The 23,152-nt window shown below is 43.0% G+C and overlaps 1 protein-coding gene across 1 annotated transcript; it reads right to left on the bottom strand.

Moving 5' to 3' along the window:
* Positions 1-10,788: 10,788 nt before the first annotated feature.
* Positions 10,789-21,854, bottom strand: LOC133960240 (radial spoke head protein 4 homolog A-like). Its single transcript, XM_062394721.1, has 8 exons — positions 21,655-21,854; positions 20,618-20,840; positions 19,848-20,141; positions 19,034-19,483; positions 18,797-18,935; positions 12,681-12,798; positions 12,307-12,573; positions 10,789-11,248 (listed from the first exon to the last, which is right to left on the bottom strand). Exons 1-7 carry the CDS (start codon positions 21,753-21,755, stop codon positions 12,345-12,347), a joined length of 1,554 nt encoding a protein of 517 aa, XP_062250705.1. The 5' UTR covers positions 21,756-21,854; the 3' UTR covers positions 10,789-11,248; positions 12,307-12,344.
* Positions 21,855-23,152: the final 1,298 nt, after the last annotated feature.

Below are 23,152 nucleotides of genomic sequence, written 5' to 3'. Positions count from 1 at the left end.
GCACTATCTTGTTAAGGCGGCCGCCTTAACAAGACTATGGCCCCGCCTTGACTACCAATGTACTGAAAAAAATATTGGTGATTGGTCCGCTAACGCCAGCATTTCGGAATGGAAACTTCCTGTTCCATTCCCTACATCACAATAAACCAAAATCACAACTACGACTCTATAATTCGTGTGACAAGTGTGTTAAGCCAGCGGCGTTGTCCGGCTGACGGTGGCTGGTTAGAGCACTTACGGCACGTGTGTACGGTCACATACTGTTAAAACGAACTTTCATAACGTGGCTAGCGGGCTAACCACCATGCTAACTGCGGTGGGAACAGCGCAAAAACCCGCTGACTTTAATCCCACGGCTCATGACACTCTTTCTCAAACACCGTCAGGTTAGAAGCAAACACTTTAGATCGATACTAACTAACGGTAGTAGTTAGTATCGGGTGTCCCTGCTGACTGTGTGTGGAAGCTGGGGGGAAGCTAGCTGCCTCCGTGTAGCTTCAAGCTGTTGCAGCTGTTGAATTAGCAACGCAGTTTGGAAACAAGACCGGGGAACCGCTGCGTTAAGACACGATAACATAAGCATTATGACCCGCTGGGTGTCACTTTATTCAGCAAAAACTGTCGCGTCATCAACATCCTTTTTCTGTTAGCTGCCATCGTTCACTGTGTGTGAGGAGCCGGGAGGACGTAAATAAACCAGCGTGGACTTCTTCTATATACCTCATGAGGTAGGCTTCTCTAAGCTCGACTTCAGTTGCGCCATCTACTGTTCTGGCGGTGAATTGTTTTCACAACAAAAAGGCTCGTAGAACTATAAATCAAAAAGGGTCCGTCCGCTCCGTCCGTCCGTCAGTCCGCAACGGACTCGGAGTAGCATAAATTGGCCTTAAGCTGCGTAAATGTCTAGTAATATCTCGATTTTAATTGGTCCATGAATGATATGTAACGTAAAGGCTTATGTGGCATACCATTTACGTAAAAAAGGCACAAAGAATGATGCTTATTTGCGTACATGTTAAATCATACAGAATCAGGTGCGCATGCGCGAAAACTTTTTTTTTCTTGCCGTCCACAATGAATAGGCGGTTAATTTGAACGGAATCCGACATCACAAACTGTCATCTTCAGAGGCAGCTTGATTTTTCTTAAAAACCGGCTTAAACCCTATTTTGTAGTGTCTGCATGTTTTCCACAACATTTGTACCTACTGTTGTTTATTTATATTGAAATAAACAGTTGTTTATTTCATTCATGCGTACTGGCATCTTTGAGCAAAATACCCCCAAAAATTTTCGCCGCGCCGCGCCAACAGCACCGCCGCCTGCTTACCACCTTGACTGACAGATTTACTGGGGGAAACACTGGCCTCGATATCCTGTCCATGTATATCACAAACAGGATTGGTGACAAGGCGCAGCCCTGGCGGAGACCAGCATCCACTGAGAAAGAAACTGACTGGCTGCCGAGGACGCGAACACAGCTCTCGCTTTGGGAGTACAGGGATTGGATGGCCCTGAGGATAGACCCCCTTATCCCATCTCATCAATCCCTGGGGCCTTGCCACTGCGGAGATGTTTGACCACCTCAGTGACCTCCACCAGGGAAATTGACGATGAAACACCATCAACCTCGAGCTCTGCCTCCAACATAGAGGGCGTGTTATTCGGATTCAGGAGTTCCTCAAAGTGTTCCTTCCAACGTCCAACAACCTCCTCAGTTGAGGTCAACAGAGTCCCATCCTTACTGTACACAGCTTGGATGGTTCCCCGTTTCCCCCTCCTGAGGTGCCGGAGAGTCTTCCAGAAACACTTTGGTGCCGACCGAAAGTCCTTCTCCATGGCCTCTCCGAACTTCTCCCACACCCGCTGCTTAGCCTCCGACACGGCAGCAGCTGCAGCCCTTCGGGCCTGTCGGTACCCTGCAACCGAGTCAGGAGTCCTCCAGGATATCATATCCCGGAAGGCCTCCTTCTTCAATCGGACGGCTTCCCTGACCACCGGTGTCCACCACGGTGTCCGAGGGTTACCGCCCCTTGAGGAGCCTAAGACCCTGAGGCCACAGCTAGCCGCCGCAGCTTCAGCAATGGAGGCTTTGAACACCGCCCACTCCGGCTCAATGCCCCCAACCTCCACAGGAATGCCAGAAAAACTCCGCCGGAGGTGTGAGTTGAAGATACCTAGGACGGGGGCCTCCTCCAGGCGTTCCCAGTTCACCCGCACTACTCGTTTGGGCTTACCAGGTCTATCCGGAAATTTCCCCCACTCCCTGATCCAACTCACAACCAGATGGTGGTCGGTTGACAGTTCCGCCCCTCTCTTTACCCGAGTGTCCAAAACATGCGGCCTCAGATCAGATGACACGATCAAAAAAACGATCATTGATCTTCGGCCTAGGGTACTCTGGTACCAGGTACACTTATGAGCACCCTTATGTTCGAACATGGTGTTTGTTATGGATAATCCATGGCTAGCACAGAAGTCCAATAACAAACGACCGCTCGGGTTCAGATCAGGGAGGCCGTTCCTCCCCACCACGCCTCTCCAGGTGTCTCCATCGTTGCCCACGTGGGCGTTGAATTCACCCAGCAGAAGTACGGAGTCCCCTACTGGAGCCCCATACAGGACTCCATTCAGGGTCTCCAAGAAGGCCGAGTACTCTGAACTGCTGTTTGGTGCATACGCACAAACAACAGTCAGAGTTTTCCCCCCTACAACCCTTAGGCGCAGGGAGGCGACCCTCTCGTCTACCGGGGTAAACTCCAACACCGCGGCGCTCAGCCGGGGATTTATGAGTATCCCCACACCCGCCCGGCGCCTCACGCCCTTGGCAACTCCGGAGAAGAATAAAGTCCAACCCTTATCCAGGAGTACGGTACCAGAGCTGAGACTGTGCGTGGAGGTAAGCCCCACCAGATCTAACTGATAGCGCTCCACCTCCCTCACAAGCTCCGGTTCCTTTCCCCACAGCGAGGTGAGGTTCCACGTCCCCAGAGCCAGCTTCTGCCGCCCGGGATGGTCCGTCGAGACCCCTGACCTTCGCTGCCACCCATGTGGCTGCGCACCCGACCCCAACGGGTCTTCCCACAGGTGGTGGGCCCATGAGATGAAGAGAGGGGGGGTGCCACGTAGTTTGTTCGGGCTATGCCCGACCGGGCTCCTTGGCAAACCTGGCCACCAGACGCTCGCCATCGAGCCCTCCGTCTGGGCCTAGCTCCAGACGGGGGCCCCGGGTTTCCTCCGGGCTGGGTCCCATCTCCTCTTGTATCGATATTCATTGAGGGTTTTTGAACCATTCTTAGTCTGGCCCCTCACCTGAGACCACTCTGCCATGAGAGACCCTACCAGGAGCACAAGGCTCCAGACAACACAGCCCTCAGGTTCACAGGGACACGCAAACCTCTCCACCACGATAAGGTGACGGTTCAAGGAGAGGATAGTATAACTTTGAAGTGTATATAAAACTTAATTAGCTTTGTTATCAAACATGTTTTGTGGCTCCAGACAAATTTTATTTGGGGGAAGAGAGGGCAAAATGGCTCTTTTGATAGTAAAGGTTGCCGACCCCTGCTATAGACCTATACTAGGTGGGATATCTAATGGACAACCTAAGTACTGCAAGCTAGACTTAAACTGTGAAGGATAAAAATGACTAAATGTGACTAAAACTAATATGCATTTACGTCTAAGGACTAAGACTAAGACTAAATCTAAAATAGCTGCCAAAATTAACACTGCTTTATATTAAAATTTACGGTAAACTTGTTTCCAGGCAATGTCCTGCTCTGGGATCAATGAGCTGACAGCATGTTCATACACGAGTACAATGATACAGAATACTCTCATCCCATTGGTCGAGGAGGTACTGTTGCTCGCGGAGAAGATAGTAGAAGACAACAAAGCAGCATGGGGGACAGTGACACAGACGCTGACACTGCTTTAGAAAGAAATAAAAGTGGAAAAAGTCTCCACATAATGTGGTATTGAGCAGTTGAGTTCATGATTTTTTTTCTTCCTGTATTACTACAACTGCAGCCTACAGTCATGGCCTTTGAGGCACAAATATGTTTTGTTATTGCACTAAAAATATGCACTATTTCAGGATGGATGTTATGCTTTCTATCTATTGTTTTATATTAATGTATACAGTTTTAAGTTAAGCAAGACAGGTTTCTGTTTAAGAAAGATTCGTATTTTATTCAGTTAATGAATTAGTTTATTATTAAAGTGTATTGCTGGATAATAATTTGTTTTCCATGTGTTCATGTCACTCAAAAATAACCATCTAATTCAATTCAGGGTCAAATAGTTAAAAAATCTAATAGTTAAAAAAACGTTTCAAAAAGGGGCTAAAAGAATTCACCACACCAGGAAGGGTGAAGGCAATTGGGTTGGCCGGCCCTGCCAATGAGGTGTCCCTTATTGATTTTAAAGGGAGTTGGCAACCCTATAGTTTTTACCCCTCTGTGTGACGTTGACGCGCCCTGGGAGTCTGAGTTCTGGTCTGGACAAACCACATGTGGCCTTAGGCTTTGACTACTCATATAGGCCAACTGTAGTTTACAAATACCAGGTCTCAACATAAGCTGTCAGCTTGTGATAGCTTTATGGTGGTTTTGGGGGATCCACAATAATGAGCCCGGCGCTTGGCCCAAAGAACTCCTTGCTCCTCCATCTTATGTCAATCCACAGCTCTATAGAAAATCCTATTGTCATTGCAGGCATTCTCGGGGCAAATCTTGGCCAAGAAAACAAATCAGTTCTCTGCGATAATGAAGCAACTGTACTTTTATTGTTCTGTTTTAAATCTCGATCTTTAAAGCTTCTGTAGCAGGTATCAAGGTAATTTGAGTGGCAAAGATCCTTCAGCATGTAGCCTGCCCAGGAATCCCTCCATAAGTCTGCTATTCAATGGCCTTAAAAAAACATCCAGTTAACAATGATAAGAGCATTGCCCTCTCTTTGCCTTTTGTGCATGAGCTGGTGATTCATGTGGGACTTCAGGTTTTGGTCTTATGGAGATGCTTTATTAGGAACCATATTCATGGTTGCTTCTATGGGTTCCTCAGGTGCGCTTGACCTTCGCTTGATCTTACAATATCCGATATTACCTTTGATACTTCATGTATCAATCCGACTTAAACACTCAAAATCTTTTACAAAGGGAGAAAGTCCAACTGTTGTCATATCACAAGTGAAGGAGTTCAAGTACCTCGGGGTCTTGTTCGCGAGTGAGGGTACTATGGAGCGTGAGATTGGCCGGAGAATCGGAGCAACGGGGCGGTATTGCGTTCGGTTTACCGCACCGTTGTAACGAAAAGAGAGCTGAGCCGCAAGGCAAAGCTCTCGATCTACCGGTCGATCTTCGTTCCTATCCTCACCTATGGTCATGAGGGCTGGGTGATGACCGAAAGGACGAGATCGCGGGTACAAGCGGCCGAGATGAGTTTTCTCAGAAGGGTGGCTGGCGTCTCCCTTAGGAGACGCCAGCCTCCTAAGGCTGGCGTCATCCGTGACTGAGCTTCTCAGTCACGGATGACTGAGAAGCTCAGTCATCCGTGAGGAACTCGGATTAGAGCCGCTGCTCCTTTACTTAGAAAGGACCCGACCCCGGATAAGCGGATGACGATGAGTGAGTGACTGAGTGAGCGTCCCAAAATGTTTCATTTTAAGTGTTGTCTTTATACAACATGTTCTGAGGATCATACAATTCATTGCACTTCTCCACTTCAATTGTTAATTTAATGTCATCCATGTTGAAGAACTTCTCAGCCGTTTGCTTCGTTAAATGTCTGGTGTCGAGGGTAAATTACTTGTTCTCGTCTCAACCTATGTGGAGAATACGTAGCCCCCCTCTCTCTCTCTTTATCTTTATGTCTGCTTGTGTGGCTGTAGTGGATGGGCAGAGGAGGACATTTAATAATGTGGTCGGTAAAAGTGGTAAAATTAAAACTCCTGGAAAACAGAAGGTGAAAACAAAGTATTGGATGCATATTTGATAATTTATATCATATAAAATATGTCGTCAAAATCGTTTAATATAATTTTTCAGTGTGTTTCCTGTCGCGATACGCTCGCGTCAAGCGGAAAAAATAGACTCGACGCCGAAACGATCGCTGCACGGCGCGAGGCAGCCGCGGCGCAACGCTACGCTTCATATTTGTCTTCAGATAATCGACCATTGCTGAAAATATTCAAACAATAAATGGACCTTCCATTATGCTACAAAGTGTTTATTCTAATCAATGCTGCAAATACCCTTATCTTTTGGATGTTCTCTTTTACGCTTGACATCTATTGCACTTCCGTCTGTCCTGGGAGAGGGATCCCTCACATGTGGATCCTTTTTACCCTGTTAAAAGTTTTTTTTAGTTGTTTTTTCTAACTCTTGTTGAGGATTAAGGGAAGAGGATGTCAAACCATGTTAAAGCCCTCGGAGACAAATTGTGATTCGTGAGTATGGGCTATAAAAATACAATTTGATCGATTGATTGATGACAAGACGGCATTTATCGGAACATTCGTCAAAGCTTCGCTTCTATGAATTGAATCAGTGTGCAACCTAAATCTTTCATGTTCCGAGAATTTTTCACTGGCTATATGCCCTTTCGTGAGATGCCAAGTCAACAATTCAGGTTGACAGCATGCTTACTGCTCCATATATATATATATATTATTCTTCTAGCTTGGTTTCCATTGTTGTTTTTTAAAGTTTTTCCTTTTATTATCTTAGCATGCTGCTTGTCTAATCCAGGGAACATCCAAAAAAGTGAGCCATCTGTGAGCATATCTGTATAGACATTTGTGCAAAAAAAGGGAAAGGAAAAATAATAAAAGGAATTTCAGAAGATATAAATGACACCTTTTAAAAATGGCTCCTTAATGTCTTTGATGTCAATAAGCCTAGCTCTAAAAGCAGCAGCAGGAAGAAGAAGGGAGATAGAAACCTTAGTAGATGATGGTAATGCACCTTGACATTTGTTTCCATGTGTCAATAAACTGAACAAAGAAGAAGAAGAAGAAACTCTTCCTGCTGATGAAAACAGTGAGGTGAGCGATCAGGAAGAAAAAAAACTGAAAACCCTGGGTATTGCAGAGATGTCAGCCTCTAAAGAGGAGCAGGTAGAAAACACAAGAACATGTACAAACCCTGGAAACCCAGTTTTCTCCTGCATGTTGACTACAACAGTGAAAGATGCACGTCCATCGCTGACAACAAAGCTCCAGAATCCCCTGTACAGGACATCTTCCAGTGACTACGGTGTTCTCCCACCAACCTTTGAATGCACGGCATGTACTTACCATCCAAAATGCGGAAAATTTTCTAAAGAGCAGGGCAGAAACGGGAAGTATCGAGACACATCCTTCACCACAGGCCGGGATCGGGGATTGCTTCGATGTCAGCCTCTCAGGAGCAGCAGGTAGAAAACACAAAAACATGTGTCAACACTGGAAACCCAGTTTCCTCCCGTGTGAACATTTCAAGAGTAACAGATCTATGAGCATCACTGAGAACAAACCACAAGAGCTGGAGCTGGGCAGGAATGGGCCATATCTTGACAATTCTTTCAACACAACCCTTCCTCTCTGAACACAGAATGTGGCGGTAATGCACCTTGACATTGGTTGCAACCTGCCACCACTGAACAGAACAAAGAAGAAGAAGAAGAAGAAGAAGATTTTTGCAACAGGGAGTTGGCATGGGGCTTGCCCCGTCCACTCCATGCATCAACCTAGGCCTGTACCTTCAGGAACACAACAATTCCAGCAATGAAAAATCGGTGACTCTGGAAAAATGAAAGATCCCTTTTGTGTATTTGCAGGATAAAACAGTTTGATTCAGATAAAAATTGCTGTAGCATATAAATGAGGAGATACAACTATGACAGACTGCATGTGCGACGGCGATCAGTTTCTGGCAAATAATTTTGCCACTTTTGTGCATGACACTGGCCGTCAAGATCACACCTTGTTTGATGACCTTCTGGAAATGGCATCCACATTTCTATTTCGATCTGACCTAATCTTGGACATCACTGGAAGAAGTCAACACAATATTCTAAAAAAATATTTCTTGCTTAAGTTAAACCTTCCAATTTCAGACCACTCGTCAAGGATAAAAACTTGTATTATGTCTGTAACTTAAAAGCGTTCTTGTTCTGTGAACCCCCCCACTCTTTTCAAACATCGCCAGTAAGCATTACAAATTTAAAATAAAAACATATTTACACTTCCACTGAATCTTGTTGAACACGTACTGGTCTGATTGTCAGATTCAGGATAAGACCAGACTGTATAATATTCTGAGTTTGTTGTATTGGGTCACAACTTGATCTGGCCTCTATCTGGCTCTGACTGGTCTGTCCATGTTTGCTGGTATGGTTAATGTAACAGAATTGTTGGTCATTCCTGGAGGCAGTAAAGTATATAAAACAATTTACTAGTGCTGTTCGGGATACATTGTGTCATCTTCTAAAGGTAACGTTGAGATCTTTAGGGCAGTGCTTGTGATACTTTTTGAATTAACGCAACTTCACATCTTTTATAATTTCTCTATTTTCTTTAACATCTTTATTATTTACTAGGGGAGAGCGGGGTAATGTGAGACATTTTTTACATTTGCTCCCCTCTAGGTGAGCTAAAATAATGTATCAGTAAAATTTCGACATTTCCCATTAATTCAGGATGTTTCCTAGCAATGGAAATGATCAGAATGTCTTCAAGACAAAGGGCAGTGAAAATATGATTGTTTTTAAAAAGTGGTCTTGTGTCTCACTTTACCCCGGCTACGATTAAAACTACCATAACAACACATTTTGTAATAGTTTAAATCCTGACAGCTAGATTGACAACCACACATTCCAAAACTAATATCGGACATCGTAACAGAATCATGGGGATTGGTCAATTAAGCACAATTATGATTATTATGATTCATGTGATATCCTGCACACCCTAGCTTACCTGCACATTGTTTCTCTGTCCAATTGGCATGGACAGGGATATTGTTTTTCTCCTCTGCATATTCAAATGCCAGTTCACGGCACTTAACTGGAGCAAGGCCATGGAACTGGTCAGCTAGTTGTTTCAAGTGTTTGGCAAGCTCCTCCTCCATCTCATCTGTGAATATTCTCTTGGCCTCAGCTACTGCACCCCAGGCTACTGATTTTACTTCCCCTTTCTCTTCTTTCTTTATGAATCTTTTGAGGGTTGTCTTGTCAATATTTCTCTCCCTTCCAGCTTTTCTTAAGGACTTCTTTCCTTGCATGACCTCAGCGGCTGCACTCTTCATCTCTGCGAGGGGTGTTTGGCCCCAGGTTGTCTTCCTGGTGTAGTTTCTTGGCATGATGGCTTTTCTACAATGTTTATGACATTATAAATAAAACATATCTAATGTAATATAACACTAAAATATGTTTAAGGCTAAATTAACGTCTCACTTTACCCCACAGCATTTGTCCCACTTTACCCTAGTCATAGTAATCTCTGTAATGGAAAAGATTATGATTATTATTATACCATGGCTTGGTGGAATTTGCTGTTCTGGTGTGTTCTTTAAAACTTGGAAAAACGCTCAACACTAAGTCCACTGTGTGACAATTTCTTATTGACCCCCAATCTTCATTCCGAAGTTCCGTCTCCACTGTGACTTACCAGAATTACATTACATTTCAGTCTGTGGGGGACTCCATCCACGAATATAACCTTATTGACTCCAGCAGACTCTGAGATAGCAGTGTAATATACTGTGTCTGAGCTGGTCACTGGGCTCCTTTCCCTACCTGGCCCAGCCGATGGTCATTTTGACCCCCGGCATAATGTTGAGTCTTTTTTATGCCTCGGCGCCAACGAAACCCAGTGGCCTGGAGAAATTACGTTTTTCGGATCCTTCTGTCCGTCTGTCCGTCCGTCCCATTCCTGTGATCACTTTGACTGATCTGATTTTGGTAACAAAGTATGTTTATGTTTTTCTTGAACATGTCATCTTAAGATCAGCATGAGGGAATGTTTTAAAATGTATACAAATGCTTGGATTCAAAGATGAACTGGTTATATTTAGGAGCCTGGAGGTAAAAGGTTAGGGTCATAAATTGTCTGTATTTATAAAGCATTTTTCTAGTCTTGATGACCACTCAAAGTGCTTTGTAGTATTGTTTGCCATTCACCCATTTACACACACATTCATACAGTGCATCTATTAGCAGCGATTTGTTTTCTATTAGGGGCAATCCAGGGTTCAATATATTGCCCAAGGCACTTTGGCACGCAGATGGAGAAGACTGGGATGAACTGCCGACCTTCTTGTTGGAGGACAAGCGCTCTACAATTCAGCCACAGCCTTCTCATATTGACGTCACCTCACGTCCCTGTGAATGTGACATTAGGACTTCCATTAGAGCATTCCATTATATCTGGCACAATTCATTTGGATTTACTGATTAAGTTTCTGTGGTCAAAGGTCAAGGTCACAGTGACCTAATATGAATCTGGAAAAAATATGTAGATATTCTGTGTGCATAAGGAAACTGCAATGAACTCTGCACATACAAGTTATCCCGATAGTCAGGATTCAACTGTGAGGCAAAAAGCAAACAAAATGCAGTTTTGTTAAATGCAAATGTTTTTTTGATAGGATAGTAAAATAAATGCAGCTAGTCTGACACATCCTTTGTTTAAACAATCTATGGCTATGAGTTGTGACTTACAGGCGGTCAGAAACCACGGAGATAGCATTACTCTGAGATAGCTAGCATGTGTGGGATGGGAAGTGGACCAAACCAATGAGGCAAACGAGGGGGGTTGCATTCTTTATTTGCACAAAGGCTTACAAAGCACATTAGTATATTTTGTAAAATGATATAGCTATCTCTAAAATGGTAATGAGGGGCCAACTCATTTATTATCAGGATATGGGAGTCTTTTCTTCCTTATTTACAGCAGAATGAACTGACATCAGGCCTGATCATACTAGGGTGCAGCATATAGCCATGCATCCGAACCAACACTAACATTTAGAAAAATACAAACATACAACTGTCAAACCTTCTCAGTCACTCGCACAGAGCGACACACACAGTGAGATGAGAAGCGTTAACGTAAAGCAGCCGGTCAACGACTTTGTTGAAGAAGAGTGGAAACAGTGACCATACAGAGTTTATCTCTGGTCACAGCCGCTCAGTGATCAGCGCAGACGCTGCAGTTGGTTTGTACCGAGCTGGAGTTTCTGTTTCCTCCTCTCCTCTCCTGCTCACCTGCATTAATTAACACTCATTAGTGATTGACCATTACAAAATAAAGCTGGAATATGGATCTGAAATCTCCTAAGCTTCTTTTAAATCATCATAGTCTAACCAGTAAATTCCCATCTACTTAAGAGACATACATTCATTCAAAATGAAATACAGATTTGACCGTTTTTCTCTCATATTGTTATACCCTCATCTCATGTTAATAAAGTGAGTTTACCTGGCTTCTTCTCTGATACACCCCATAATGCTTTGGAGAATTGATGAGATCATTTTAAAATATGGTATCATGGAAAACATTTTTAATTTATTAATATCAATTCAATCAGTGGAGAAGGTCTTTAGAAATACTACATAACATACACTCAACTAATGTTTTCGTTTACTGTTTTAGAAAAGGCACACACTCACTCAATCATATTAAAACATTACCAATGTTATATCCTTTCAAAATGAATTTGCATTTTGTCAATTCTTTTAATAAAATTTGTATTCATGTTTTTAAAAACATTTCCAGGGCCGGGACTGACTCTGGCGGGGCCGATCCGAGGACCTCACTAAACCATCCAATGGGGAGTAGCGATGTGTACAAACACCAGCACATTCCCCATCCATTTATTCCCTTTATAATGATCCAGGTTCTCCTGCAGGAGCTCGGTTCAGTTCAGTTTTTATTATTCGGTCTGAAATTTGGCAGCAAAACGAGACTATGTCCAGTGAGTTTTTCTTCTCTGTACTAGCAAAGTGCAGCTGTTAACAAAAGAGAAACTACATTTTTGGTAGTTTTGTGCCTGTATAGACTATAAAAAGCACTTTAGATTTTTAATTTTGGTACTTAAGTAAATTTCAACACCAGATACTTTTAATACTTAAGTACATTTAATATGAGCTAATTTAAGACTTTTACTCAAGTCATTTTCTGACGGGTGACTTTTACTTTTACAGAAGTCACTTTCAAGTAAGATATCTGTACTTTTACTCAAGTATGGCTTTCAAGTACTTTATACACCACTGGATGCCAAATGTTGGTCAAATTTTACTTATCAGTTCCAACATTAAAATACCTGAAAGGTCAAACTGGAAAAAATGTGTAACTGTTTTTTCAGCCATCATCTTCATCCTCTTCATCAGTGTCTTCCAACTCCTCAAGAGCATCTTGATGCTCTTCCAAAACATCTTTCAGCGCCTGTTCCTCCTCCAGTGACGGGTCCAGTGCCTCTGTGATTTCTGAATCGCTGGGATATTCTCTTTGTGGCTGTGGTGGTAAAGGTGGGCTGTACCCTTCCCCTGCATACTTCAGACCCCATCCAACATATATGTTCTCAAACTTTCTAAGTGAAGAGACAGCACATGGTTGTTTGTAAATTACAGTATTGCTTTCAGTATACTGAGAGAAAACAGATTCAGGAAGTCAGAATATCCTGATCTTTTTACTTACTTTCCACAGGCAAATGCAAATGCTCCCGGCCAGAGGTTAGAACGCAGCACAGCTACTGCATGCTGAGGGGTGAGAGTGGAGGACATCTTGGAGGTCCAGGGAGGGGTGTTGAACATTTCTGAGACAAAATTAAAAATAATAATTCTCTTCAAGGACATAGGTTATGCTTCAGAAGAAGAGGCACCATGAATTCATGGCTTAAACTTAAAAAAGACATCTGTGCATGATATTCCTCCCTCCTTCCTTTCAAACTTCCATTCATCCATCCAAAAATCCTATCGAGCTGAAGTGTGTCAAGTGTCAATAGCCTGGTTCCCTCAACAAAACCCAATGAAATTTTCCCTTGGTTTTTGGATAATTGTGGAAAACAAGCTCTGTGAAAGTTAATGATTTAATTTGATTCAACACTCAAAAGCCTTCCCTCTTAGAAAGTCATAGCCTAGATGCCAGACAAATTTAGCCCCGCCCAAAACATTTGAGGTCGGGAAGTTCGGTCTGGAGTCGCTCCATTGGGGAGAAATTATGCCCGATTCGAAATCATCCGGACCAATCAGATTGTCAGGGCGGGCTTTATACGATGATGGACAGATGATCAACGGTAACGTAATCAACCACGTCATCAAAGTGCCCTTGGGTTGAATTCGTTTTCAACAAACATGCCTGCCGCTGGAGAGCTGAGATGTGTAGATGCTGCCATTGAGTCTGCTTCAGAAGACATCGACAGCGCATTAATTTTGAAAGAGGAACAGAGAACGTTGAGGCAAAGCACCGTGCTAATCCCTATCGCGCCGGTGCTTGGCTGTTCACACCGGACACTGAAGCGACACTGAACCGCCGGGCAGCGCTAATAATATCACCCGTTGATCCAGTAGATTAAAAGCATATACTTACTTGTTGCTCCAACATTAAGCAACAGCGTCCCAAAATTGGTCTTTCTTGGTGTTGTCTTTATACGAGGATCATACAACTCACTCTACTTCTCCACTTCAATTATTAATTTAATGTCATCCATGTTGAAGAACTTTGCTTTTTGCTCCGTTAAATGTCGGGTGTCGAGGGTAAATTACGTATTCTCCACTCAAGCCTATGTGGAGAATACGTAGCCCCCTCTCTCTCTCTTTTTATCTGTATCACTGCTTGTGTGGCTGTAGTTTCCTGGTGCGATACACTCGCGTCAAGCGCAAAAAATAGACTCGGCGCCGAAACGATCGCTGCACGGAGCGAGGCAGCCTTGGCGCAGCGCGGTGCTTCAGCCTCCGGTGTGACCCGCACAAAGTTTTAACATGGGAGTGGACAGTGTTGTGCATGAACGAACGCAAAAGAACGCGTTCATTGAACACGTTCACTTTTGCGAGAACGATGAACTGAACGCACCTCAATTACAAATAATGAATTTGAACGGTGAACACGTTCATATTTCAGTGTCCTCGCTTATAGACGACAGGAAACTTCTCTCTTTATGTGTAACTTTATTAAAGTCCAGCGAACACGACACTCTTCTTGTTGTAACTCCGACACTCCTATCATCCACCACTGTGTTCTTCACTCCCCTTCCTCATTCACCCTTGACATGCCAACTCATCAGCCAATGAGAGCCTGTCATGCCAGGTAACTCTCCAGCCATTGGTCTAGAACTGTCACTTACCCCACCCCAATTGGTTCCCTGACCCTCTGGAAATCCCAATACATATTGACATGCTGTAGTTAGCTGAACATAAGTCATAACAAACACATAGCTGTCAAACAGAACATAAACCTAACTACCAGTCCGTTACAATATTATCTGAGGTCTAGCTAAAACGTTTTGGAATGTTTTCCTTCTCCTGAGGAGAGACGCTGTCTAAATCGAATGCTTTCACCATGTCGTTGGTCAGTGCCAGTGAAATGTCCGCGATGTAGCCTAACCTGAACCTGAAGTAACTCGACTCCGCACTACGTTACCCATGATTCATCGCACACACACATGCACACCAAATGAGCAACGTATTCCAAGTGTTTTCTTCTCTGGCCAGTGTCTCGGCTCCGAGCCGTAGTCTGGAGCTCGGCTCACGGGTTATCTTGGCTCGCTGTCTGGCCGGTAACCAGCCGTCCGGACCGCTCCGTGAATAAGGAGGAGGAGATGTTTCTTTACTTGGAATTCGGCCAATTTATTTCTCGGATATACAGCAGGAGCAACACTCGCATCACCTCTAGGTGGTCCGTCACTTCTCGTTATAAACACACTTTTAACGTCTCTTCCCACAATACCCAGGTGCACTACGTCACACACTACAAACAAACTCTAACACTACAAACTTTCCTTAAAGGGGCAGGCCATACCTGCAACACAACAGCTCTGGCCTCTTACAAAAATGGCTCACTTTCCACCTTAAACTATGAAATGAACTGAACTATGAACTAGTTCAGAATTTAAATGGTGAACTATGAACGTGAACTATTCATATTAACTTGTGTGAACTGAACTTTGACCTAGTTCATGAGAGGTGTGAACTTGCACAACACTGGGAGTGGATGGCCGCCAGCTGTTATTTAAGGATTGGCGCTGCGCTGAAGCGTCGCTTCGGCATCACTTCAGCGTCCGGTGTGAACCCGGCGTTAGTAAATAACTCACAATGCGTTGCTTAACATACGTCACATACTACGTTGCTCTGATTGGTTGTAGGTCTATCCAATTGAGCGAAGAGGAATTTTATTTCCTGGTCAGTTGAAACACGCCCCCTAATCACAGCCCAATGGAGCGGTCTCAGACTCACATTATGACTAGAATTGTGAGTCTGACAATGTCAGGCTAAGAAAGTCAACCATGAGTAGGGTATTTACTTTCTATTTTATGTCATAGAACAGTGGTCACCAGGCAAAGCCTTGATCTACCACACCAATATCTTCAAAAAAATACCTACTTAAGAGGGTCATATTTTTCGCAATTTCTGTTCAAGGCTTAATATACTAGCAGAAATTTAAAAAACGAAAGGCAGTTATGCAATGCACAATACTCACATTAATATCGATTCATATTTACAACATCTGTTTCATGCACAATATTTAGCTTCTCAGTTCAACAATATGTTCTGCAGAGGAGCTGCTTCTGTTTTTAAATATAGGCATTGGCTTGAATATGACCATAAATATGACATAAATATCACATTGTATATGCAATTTCCGCTTCTGCTAATATTTCACAATAAAAAAAAAAAAACGTTTTCGGCCAACATATACACAGGAGTGCTTTTAATTTAAAACACAAATAGGAATTGTTGCAACCATTTATGTTTGTGACATGAATTCAAGAGATCCAAATTAAAACTCAGGTGAAAGATCATTTTCTCTGTTTATTCTGCTTTGAAACCCAATGTTTATCTGTTTATGTCACTTCTCGAACCCATTTAAAGTAAAAGCACTCCAGTGTTTCCCTTTCTGAATCCGACCATTTGTTCTAACTGGACTTTGATTGTCATCCAAAGACCAGAAGATGCACATCTTCATATTATAGAGTCCTGACATGTAGTCTTATGTAGATAAACCAGCAGCCCCGCCGCAAATAGCAGACACGCCTGTGTGAGCGAGGGAAAACCACCACACAGCTGCGCCGTGATTCCAGAGTATGGGCAATGACAGTTAAGGCCTAGTGACAAGAGCTCTGAAAACCTCACACCACTTCTTATACATTACCAAAGGTACCAAACAATACTGACTGCAGGATGGTTGCCGCCGCCGCTTTGTTATCAGGGGTCAGCCTGTCTAGTCTTTCTCGGGGACACAGAGGGTGGGTTGACCTTAAATCATGTTTTTACTCAAACAAGCCAACTAATTTGCCTGAAAAAAAGACTAAAACTACAATTTCTAGGACTGCAAAGCAGCACTGAACGGGCCCGAGCACATGCATTTTAAGCGTTTTATGCGTTTTGCTCACTGCGGTCATTACGGTCAACGCTATCAATTGCATATCACACTGTGAAAATGTTATGTAAATTGCTTGGACTCTGATCATGAGAAAGAAGTTGGTGGTGATAGGACAATGCACAATGGAGTTATTACAACATCGTCTCCTTTGGCGAAGGATGAACCTTTGCCGTACCTCAATGTTTACAAGGTTTGAGGAAATGTATGTACATTTTGGTAAGAATGTTAAAGCCCTCAAAAAGCCAATTCGTTTGCCTGAAAAGTAATAATAATACTTACAATTTCAATAGGGCCTCACTGTCTGTCAGTTCCTGTCAGTGCTCGGGCCCTAATAACTTTATTTGAATAACACTTTATCTAAACAAGGTTACAAAGATCTTCACAAAAAAAAACATGGCAAAATGAGGAATGAATATAATAGCCAGCTGATGACCTGGTTTACTATTTTCCTTATATGTTCCACTTACGTCCTGTACAAACTTGGGCATTGGTGTTTTGGACAGTCAGAGGTCAGGTGAGTCTCTAAAGCCTGAAACATGCTTCTGCGACTGCGTCTGCGTCTTTTCACGCCGCTGTGGCGCAAGACTTGTTTTCATTCATGCTTCCCCAACCGTTGCGCGTCTTACAAAGCAATTCCGCGCCAGAACACTAGGCGGAGTAATGCTTTTTGTCGAGACGACCTTAGAGACGCCTTCTTTCTTCTTCGTCGATTGTTTATTTACATAGCCACTGCGGCTCCTCGTAGCCTTTTTCTGGCGGACAAATCCGCCAGTCAGTGACAGGTTATACAAGTGATCATACTATCGGATATCTTCTGCCAAGTGCTCTTCTATTTGGTCCATATTCGTTCTTCTAAATCTTCTGTGATTTCTGCCGGTATTATGGGGCATGAAACCGGAAATGCAGCTCCAGAAGGGATGTAGAGCAGACAAATCACAGCCTTGCGGGCTGAGTGAGCTTGCGGAGCTTTGCCGTAAATTTTAGAAAAGGGGGTCGACACCCGTCAGCACGTAAGGCGGGATACATAAGCACGTAAGGGACCCGGAAGGGCTCTTGCGCTTACGGGCCCGTGAAAACGCAGAAGCATGTTTCAGGCTTAAGTTCGAAACACAAGGATCACCCGTTCTGGTTTGTAGCCCAAACTGATAAATTTCAATGAAAGCTTTAGGGTGTTTCTCCCAAACAGTGCCATGGTGGAAAGGCATCGGGGGAGGCCCAGCCATTTGCTGATGTAACATTTGGCTTTTACATCCATCTTCAGGCCTGTTGGTACAAGGTAAACCGGTAGCACCAAACCTTGAATTTCCCTGGCAGTTAGCTTCGGTCAAAGCTAGGCAGCCATGTGTTTGTCGGACAGGTCGGCTAAGTAAAGCTTTCCCAAGTTTCGCACGGTTTGGTCTGCCAAGAATGGAATATTCTCACCATCACCTGAAAGAGACATGTTGTCACTCCTGACTCCTCTCTGGTTTGAGAGACTGTAGGATTTTTTAGGTTTTATTTTCATCTGGGCCCATGTCAGCAGTTTATCCAGCCTGCTGCTATCTGAAGGAGGGTGGTGGCATCATAGCTACGTAGGACTGGGAGTAGCTGACCTGAGCTGGCATCTGACTCCTCGGACCACATGCCTTCCACCAATCAGAATGATCTCAAATGCTGTTGTGAAACGGATGGGGGAGATAGACAACCCATTGCTTTTCCTTCCTGAAGCTACCAACAGAGATCTCTCGAGTTGTGTAAGCAGACATGGAAACAACCCCCCCCCCCCAAAAAAAAAAAAAAAAAAAAACTAAAGTCTTTTGATGAAGGGAATGGGAAGTGAAAGAATGCAAAAACACAAATATGTGTTCCACTGAGCATAGTGTCACACATCCTGAGGTTAGGTGAGAAGTCAGCAGTAAATGTTACAGTAGAATGCCTTGATATTTTACAATTAAAACACTTTCACATCATGTAACAGCCAATCTGCTCTTTTTGGCTGCATGAAGAGAAAATTGCAAGCGTGAGTGGCCTGTAGTTTATGGTAAAGTTATTTCTAGAATAAAAGCGGAAAGCACCCAAAGAACTTTATATGTAATTGTTATTCGGTTTTAAAATCGTTATCATCAGATCCACAATTTATTCACTCTTCTTCTCTTTTGTTTCGGTTTATTGGTGTGTGGCAACAAAATGAACCCCTTCCTAGTTTGGCAGAGCAATATTGAAAGATAAAGACTGACCTTCATCCTGGGAAAGGGGAGTGAGCAGAGGGGGCCCAACTTGTGGTTCAGGCTCATCAGGCTCCTCTTTCTCCTCAGCCTCTCCTTCCTCATTTGAGTCCTCTGAGTTCACAGCCATGTTAATCCAAGTGCAACGACCCTAAAATAGTTCACATCCTCATGTTAAAAAAGCATTCACATACAACAGCTGAGAGAATGGTACTTGCTTTCCAGAACTTTCTTTGATCAGGCTGGTACCTGCGGCAAGATGTGATGACCATGATGCACCCAGGTGGACAAAGACTCAGCCATCTCATTAACTGGAATGCCCTCAAAATCAGAATTCAATTCATAGCTGTCTCGTGGTGCCTCATCTTCCTCATCACCTTCTTCCTCCCCAGTCTGGAAAAAGCCCTGGGGGCTGACCTGTGTGCCAGCAGAGATCCTAGCAATCTGTGCTCTCAGGTAGTTGGCTTCATTCCCAGGAAAAGGCGGGTAACTGTTAACTGGTGATTCCAGCTTCCCGGTGAAGAATTTACGGATCTGGCGAGCAACAGCGATCTGCGCAGGACTGACTGAAGGCAGCTTTACCCAAGGAAGACCAGGCTCTTTACATACATAGTAAACACACTTGTTAGTGCCTGTTCCTATGGGCTCTTTTGGAACCACTGGTGGGGGTTTATACGTCGACTGAGGAAGAGGATCCATCTGAAAATAAAAACCATCACAATATAATTTCTTTATCGTGAAAATAATATGTATTGTGAAAATGTGTGTTAAGATACAAAGCAGAAAACATACTGTATGAGTAAAACTCAAAATGTCCACACTATGTTTGATGCTTTGGGTACAACTATGAAATGTAACCCTCTCTTTACACCTGATTCTGATCGGACAATGACCTTCTAGCAATCTATAATAATTTAAGTCAGAAAACAGAAAGGCCTCTGACTAAAATATGAACAATTACATATATTGAATGTCCTTGTCCTCTCAGCGCCTGAGGCAGATACTCTCAGAGAATTAATGAGGATTTTCTGGTACATTGATTTACTACATTCAAATTCCTCACCTCATTCTCTATACTCTCCTGAGTTTCGGTCTCTCTCTCTTCTTCCTCAGCTGCTTCATCAGTGATCGGCTCTTCCTCCTCCTCCCCCTCCCTGCACTCAGCTTCAGCAACAATATAGCTGCTCACTGTTCCCAGAATCTTCCCCCACAGTCTACAGCGCAGGAGCTCCTGCGACTCAATAAGCTGCTTGAGTGCGAGAAAAATCCTCTGTATCTCCTCTCTGCCCTGACCCACTCCAGCCTGCTCCAGGTAGAAAGCGATCTCACTCACATTAGGAAGAGGTGTTTCCTGTTGCTGGAGACAAATAAAAATAGACACATTATGAATATTCAGCTTCATATTAATATCAGTAACAAAATATTCTTCAAGTAGGCAACATTGTACTGGTTATTTTTCCCTGTGGATCCAAGGCAAAAGGCTGGTAAATATTTTCTTATAATATACATGAGTTGTTTTTTTAAAAAATAATTGTTTTTTGCATATGTTAGATAGACAAATATAAATATTTTTCAACCCTTTTAATCAAAACATCACATAAATATTATGATTTGTTCAAACTGAAGCAACTATAATCTGCTTTGTGGAGGTAATTAGTGGCTACAAGGGATGGAAAGTTTCATTTGGTGTCAAGTTTCTGCCACCTGCCACCAATGAAAGGTTCTAACGTGGTGTCACTGGCTCTCTTAAATTATGTTACAATTTGTATTAAAAGTCATTTCACCTTCAAACCACTAAGACAAATGTTCAATTCACTTATATGTAGCAAATACCAGCTCATCCTCCTGGTCATTGTCCTCTGGTCGAGAAAACAGTGGACGTTGCTGTTCAGCCAGTAGCTCAGCAGCTGTAGTCTGTGGAAGGTCTTGTAGGATGCTTTGCTTGTCTTCAAACAAAGCCCGCTTCACTTCACGACTTATATCCTCGATCACATCCACAACATCCTGTGGCTGCTCATCCATCACCTTTATTAGTACCCGGGTCAGGTGGTCATAGCTGGAACATTAAAGAACGATATTAGTTCCTGAGCATTGGATTATCCATTGGTCATTGCAAAGAATAAGCACACAGAAATTATATTCTCACATATATATATACCATTTACTGTTGGACAAAATACAGACGTTTTCCTTAGAAAGTGGTATTCTGTATGTTTACTGTATTTACATGACTATCTCTCTGTGTTTGTTGTAAAACTGAGTAAACAGTTATAATCAATAATACGGACACATTTACATCCATAGCTGTAGCTCAGCTTCATTGAAATGTCAGCCAAAGTGCAAAGGTTTTCAGTCAATTCCAGTTCAGTGGGAGTGTCCTTCATACCGACGTCACTTTGCAAAATCAGTGGATCTGAGTTTCCTGCTGTCAACAATCACTTTGTGTGCTGCAGGATTCCTGGTTTATCAGGACACCTCCGGTGAAAAAAAACCTTTCCACTGCAAGACAACTAGGTAACTAGGTGATTCATTGACGTCAGTTAAAAGTCAATCAATAGAAAATAATCTGCACTTTTTAAAACAGACTTAATGTTTACACTGTTTTGGAAAACATTCAGTATTTGCTGTTGTTTCTAAGATGTGATCTCTATTGTCAGAGCTGAGCACAGTTATCCACATTACTGTAGAAGAGGGAGTTACCCTACCTCTTGGAAATGGCTGTTAAATGAAGCCGAACTTTTAACACATTAGAATCTGAACATTTAATTTAATTACAACTTCTACAGTGTTTTGAATCTTGCTAATCTTGCTGTTTACATGCAGTTCAAAGATTCTAGCAAACATGAGCAAACATGACACACGGTACTTACAGGTTCAGGCCGCTCTTAATGCTCTGTTTTAACATGGTAGTCTTTAACAAAGCAGCTGCCTGCAGCGTCCCTTCACTGCTGCTGTCCTGCTTTCTCTCCATCCTTCACTCACTCGGTTGGTTTCACTGGTTTCTGGGACTATTTCTTGTGTCGGCCACGAACACTGGAAAACAACGAGGCAGCGTAGATCCAAACTTCTATGGTTGCTATGGTTGCTGTAGCAGATCGGTTGCTGGGAGGAATGCGCCCTCTGGAGGTAGTGAAGTATACAATGGTATAATATATATTATGTCATTTGGGATGCTTAGGGACACATTGTGGTCTTTAGGGCAGTGCTGCAGAATGTTTTTTTTTTTTTAAACCTACTGTATCTGCTATTTACCGCTATTCCACATATTTGTGTATTCCCAAAACTCTTCCAGCCTGCAGGATGTTCACAGCAACTGCTACACCATATAGAGAAAAGTATTGGGACGCAGCCCTTCATCACCCAATTCAGGTGTTTCATTCAGTCCCATTGCCACTAGATTCCTGAAGGGGAATCTTAATGCTGCTAAGACATTTTGGACAGTTCTATGCTTCCAACTTTGTGGGAACAGTTTGGGAAAGGCCCTTTTCTGTTCCAGTGCACAAAGCAAGGTCGATGAAGGCATGGTTGCGTGAGTTTGGAAGAACTTGACTGGCCCTCACAGAACCCTGACCTCAACCTCATCAAACACCTTTGGGGTGAACCAGAACAGATATTGTGAGCCAGGCCCTGCATCCCATCTTTGCCTTACCTCACAATTGCTTTTTTTGAATGAATGGTTAAAACGTCCGACAGATACACTCCAAAATCTCCCGGGGAGAGCGTGGCGGGTGCTCTGCAACAAGAAGGTTGCCGGTTCGAATCCCACTCTATCCCATCTGCATGTCTAAGTGTCCTTGGCAAGATACTGAACCCCTAGATGGCCCCTCATAAAATGATGAGTGTTCTAAAAATGTAAGTCGCTTTGGATAAAAGCGTCAGCTAAATGACATGTAATGTAATGTAATGTAATATTAATGCCTATAGATTTCTAATTGGATGTCATAAAAGCTTGTGTAGGTGTAATGTGTAGGGGTCCCAATATCTTTGTACATATGGCACACAATCCATCATAAATTTCATAAACCAGTTGTCAATGCATCTAGATGCTGCTTGCATTGGCTTGAGCACTTTCACTGATACTTCATGAACTATACTATAATATATATATATTATAGTAGAACTGACAAAAGCTATATATAAACATATATATATATAGCTGGTGAATGAATATACCAGATTATTGAGATATGGGACAAAACACATCCAGCAGTTGAAACTGCTATAAGTTACAAAATTGAAAATATTTTAAAAAGTAGATGTAATGAGGGATTAATAATTGAATTTATTCAACACATTCATTCCCTTCAATTTATTAATTATTGCATCAAATCTATGACACTTAATGTCTTCCCCCTACATCTAAAACAG

This window comes from Platichthys flesus, chromosome 9 (assembly GCF_949316205.1).
Source record: "Platichthys flesus chromosome 9, fPlaFle2.1, whole genome shotgun sequence".
In the NCBI taxonomy this organism is placed as follows: domain Eukaryota; kingdom Metazoa; phylum Chordata; class Actinopteri; order Pleuronectiformes; family Pleuronectidae; genus Platichthys; species Platichthys flesus.
This window is presented reverse-complemented; position numbering and strand designations above follow the sequence as displayed.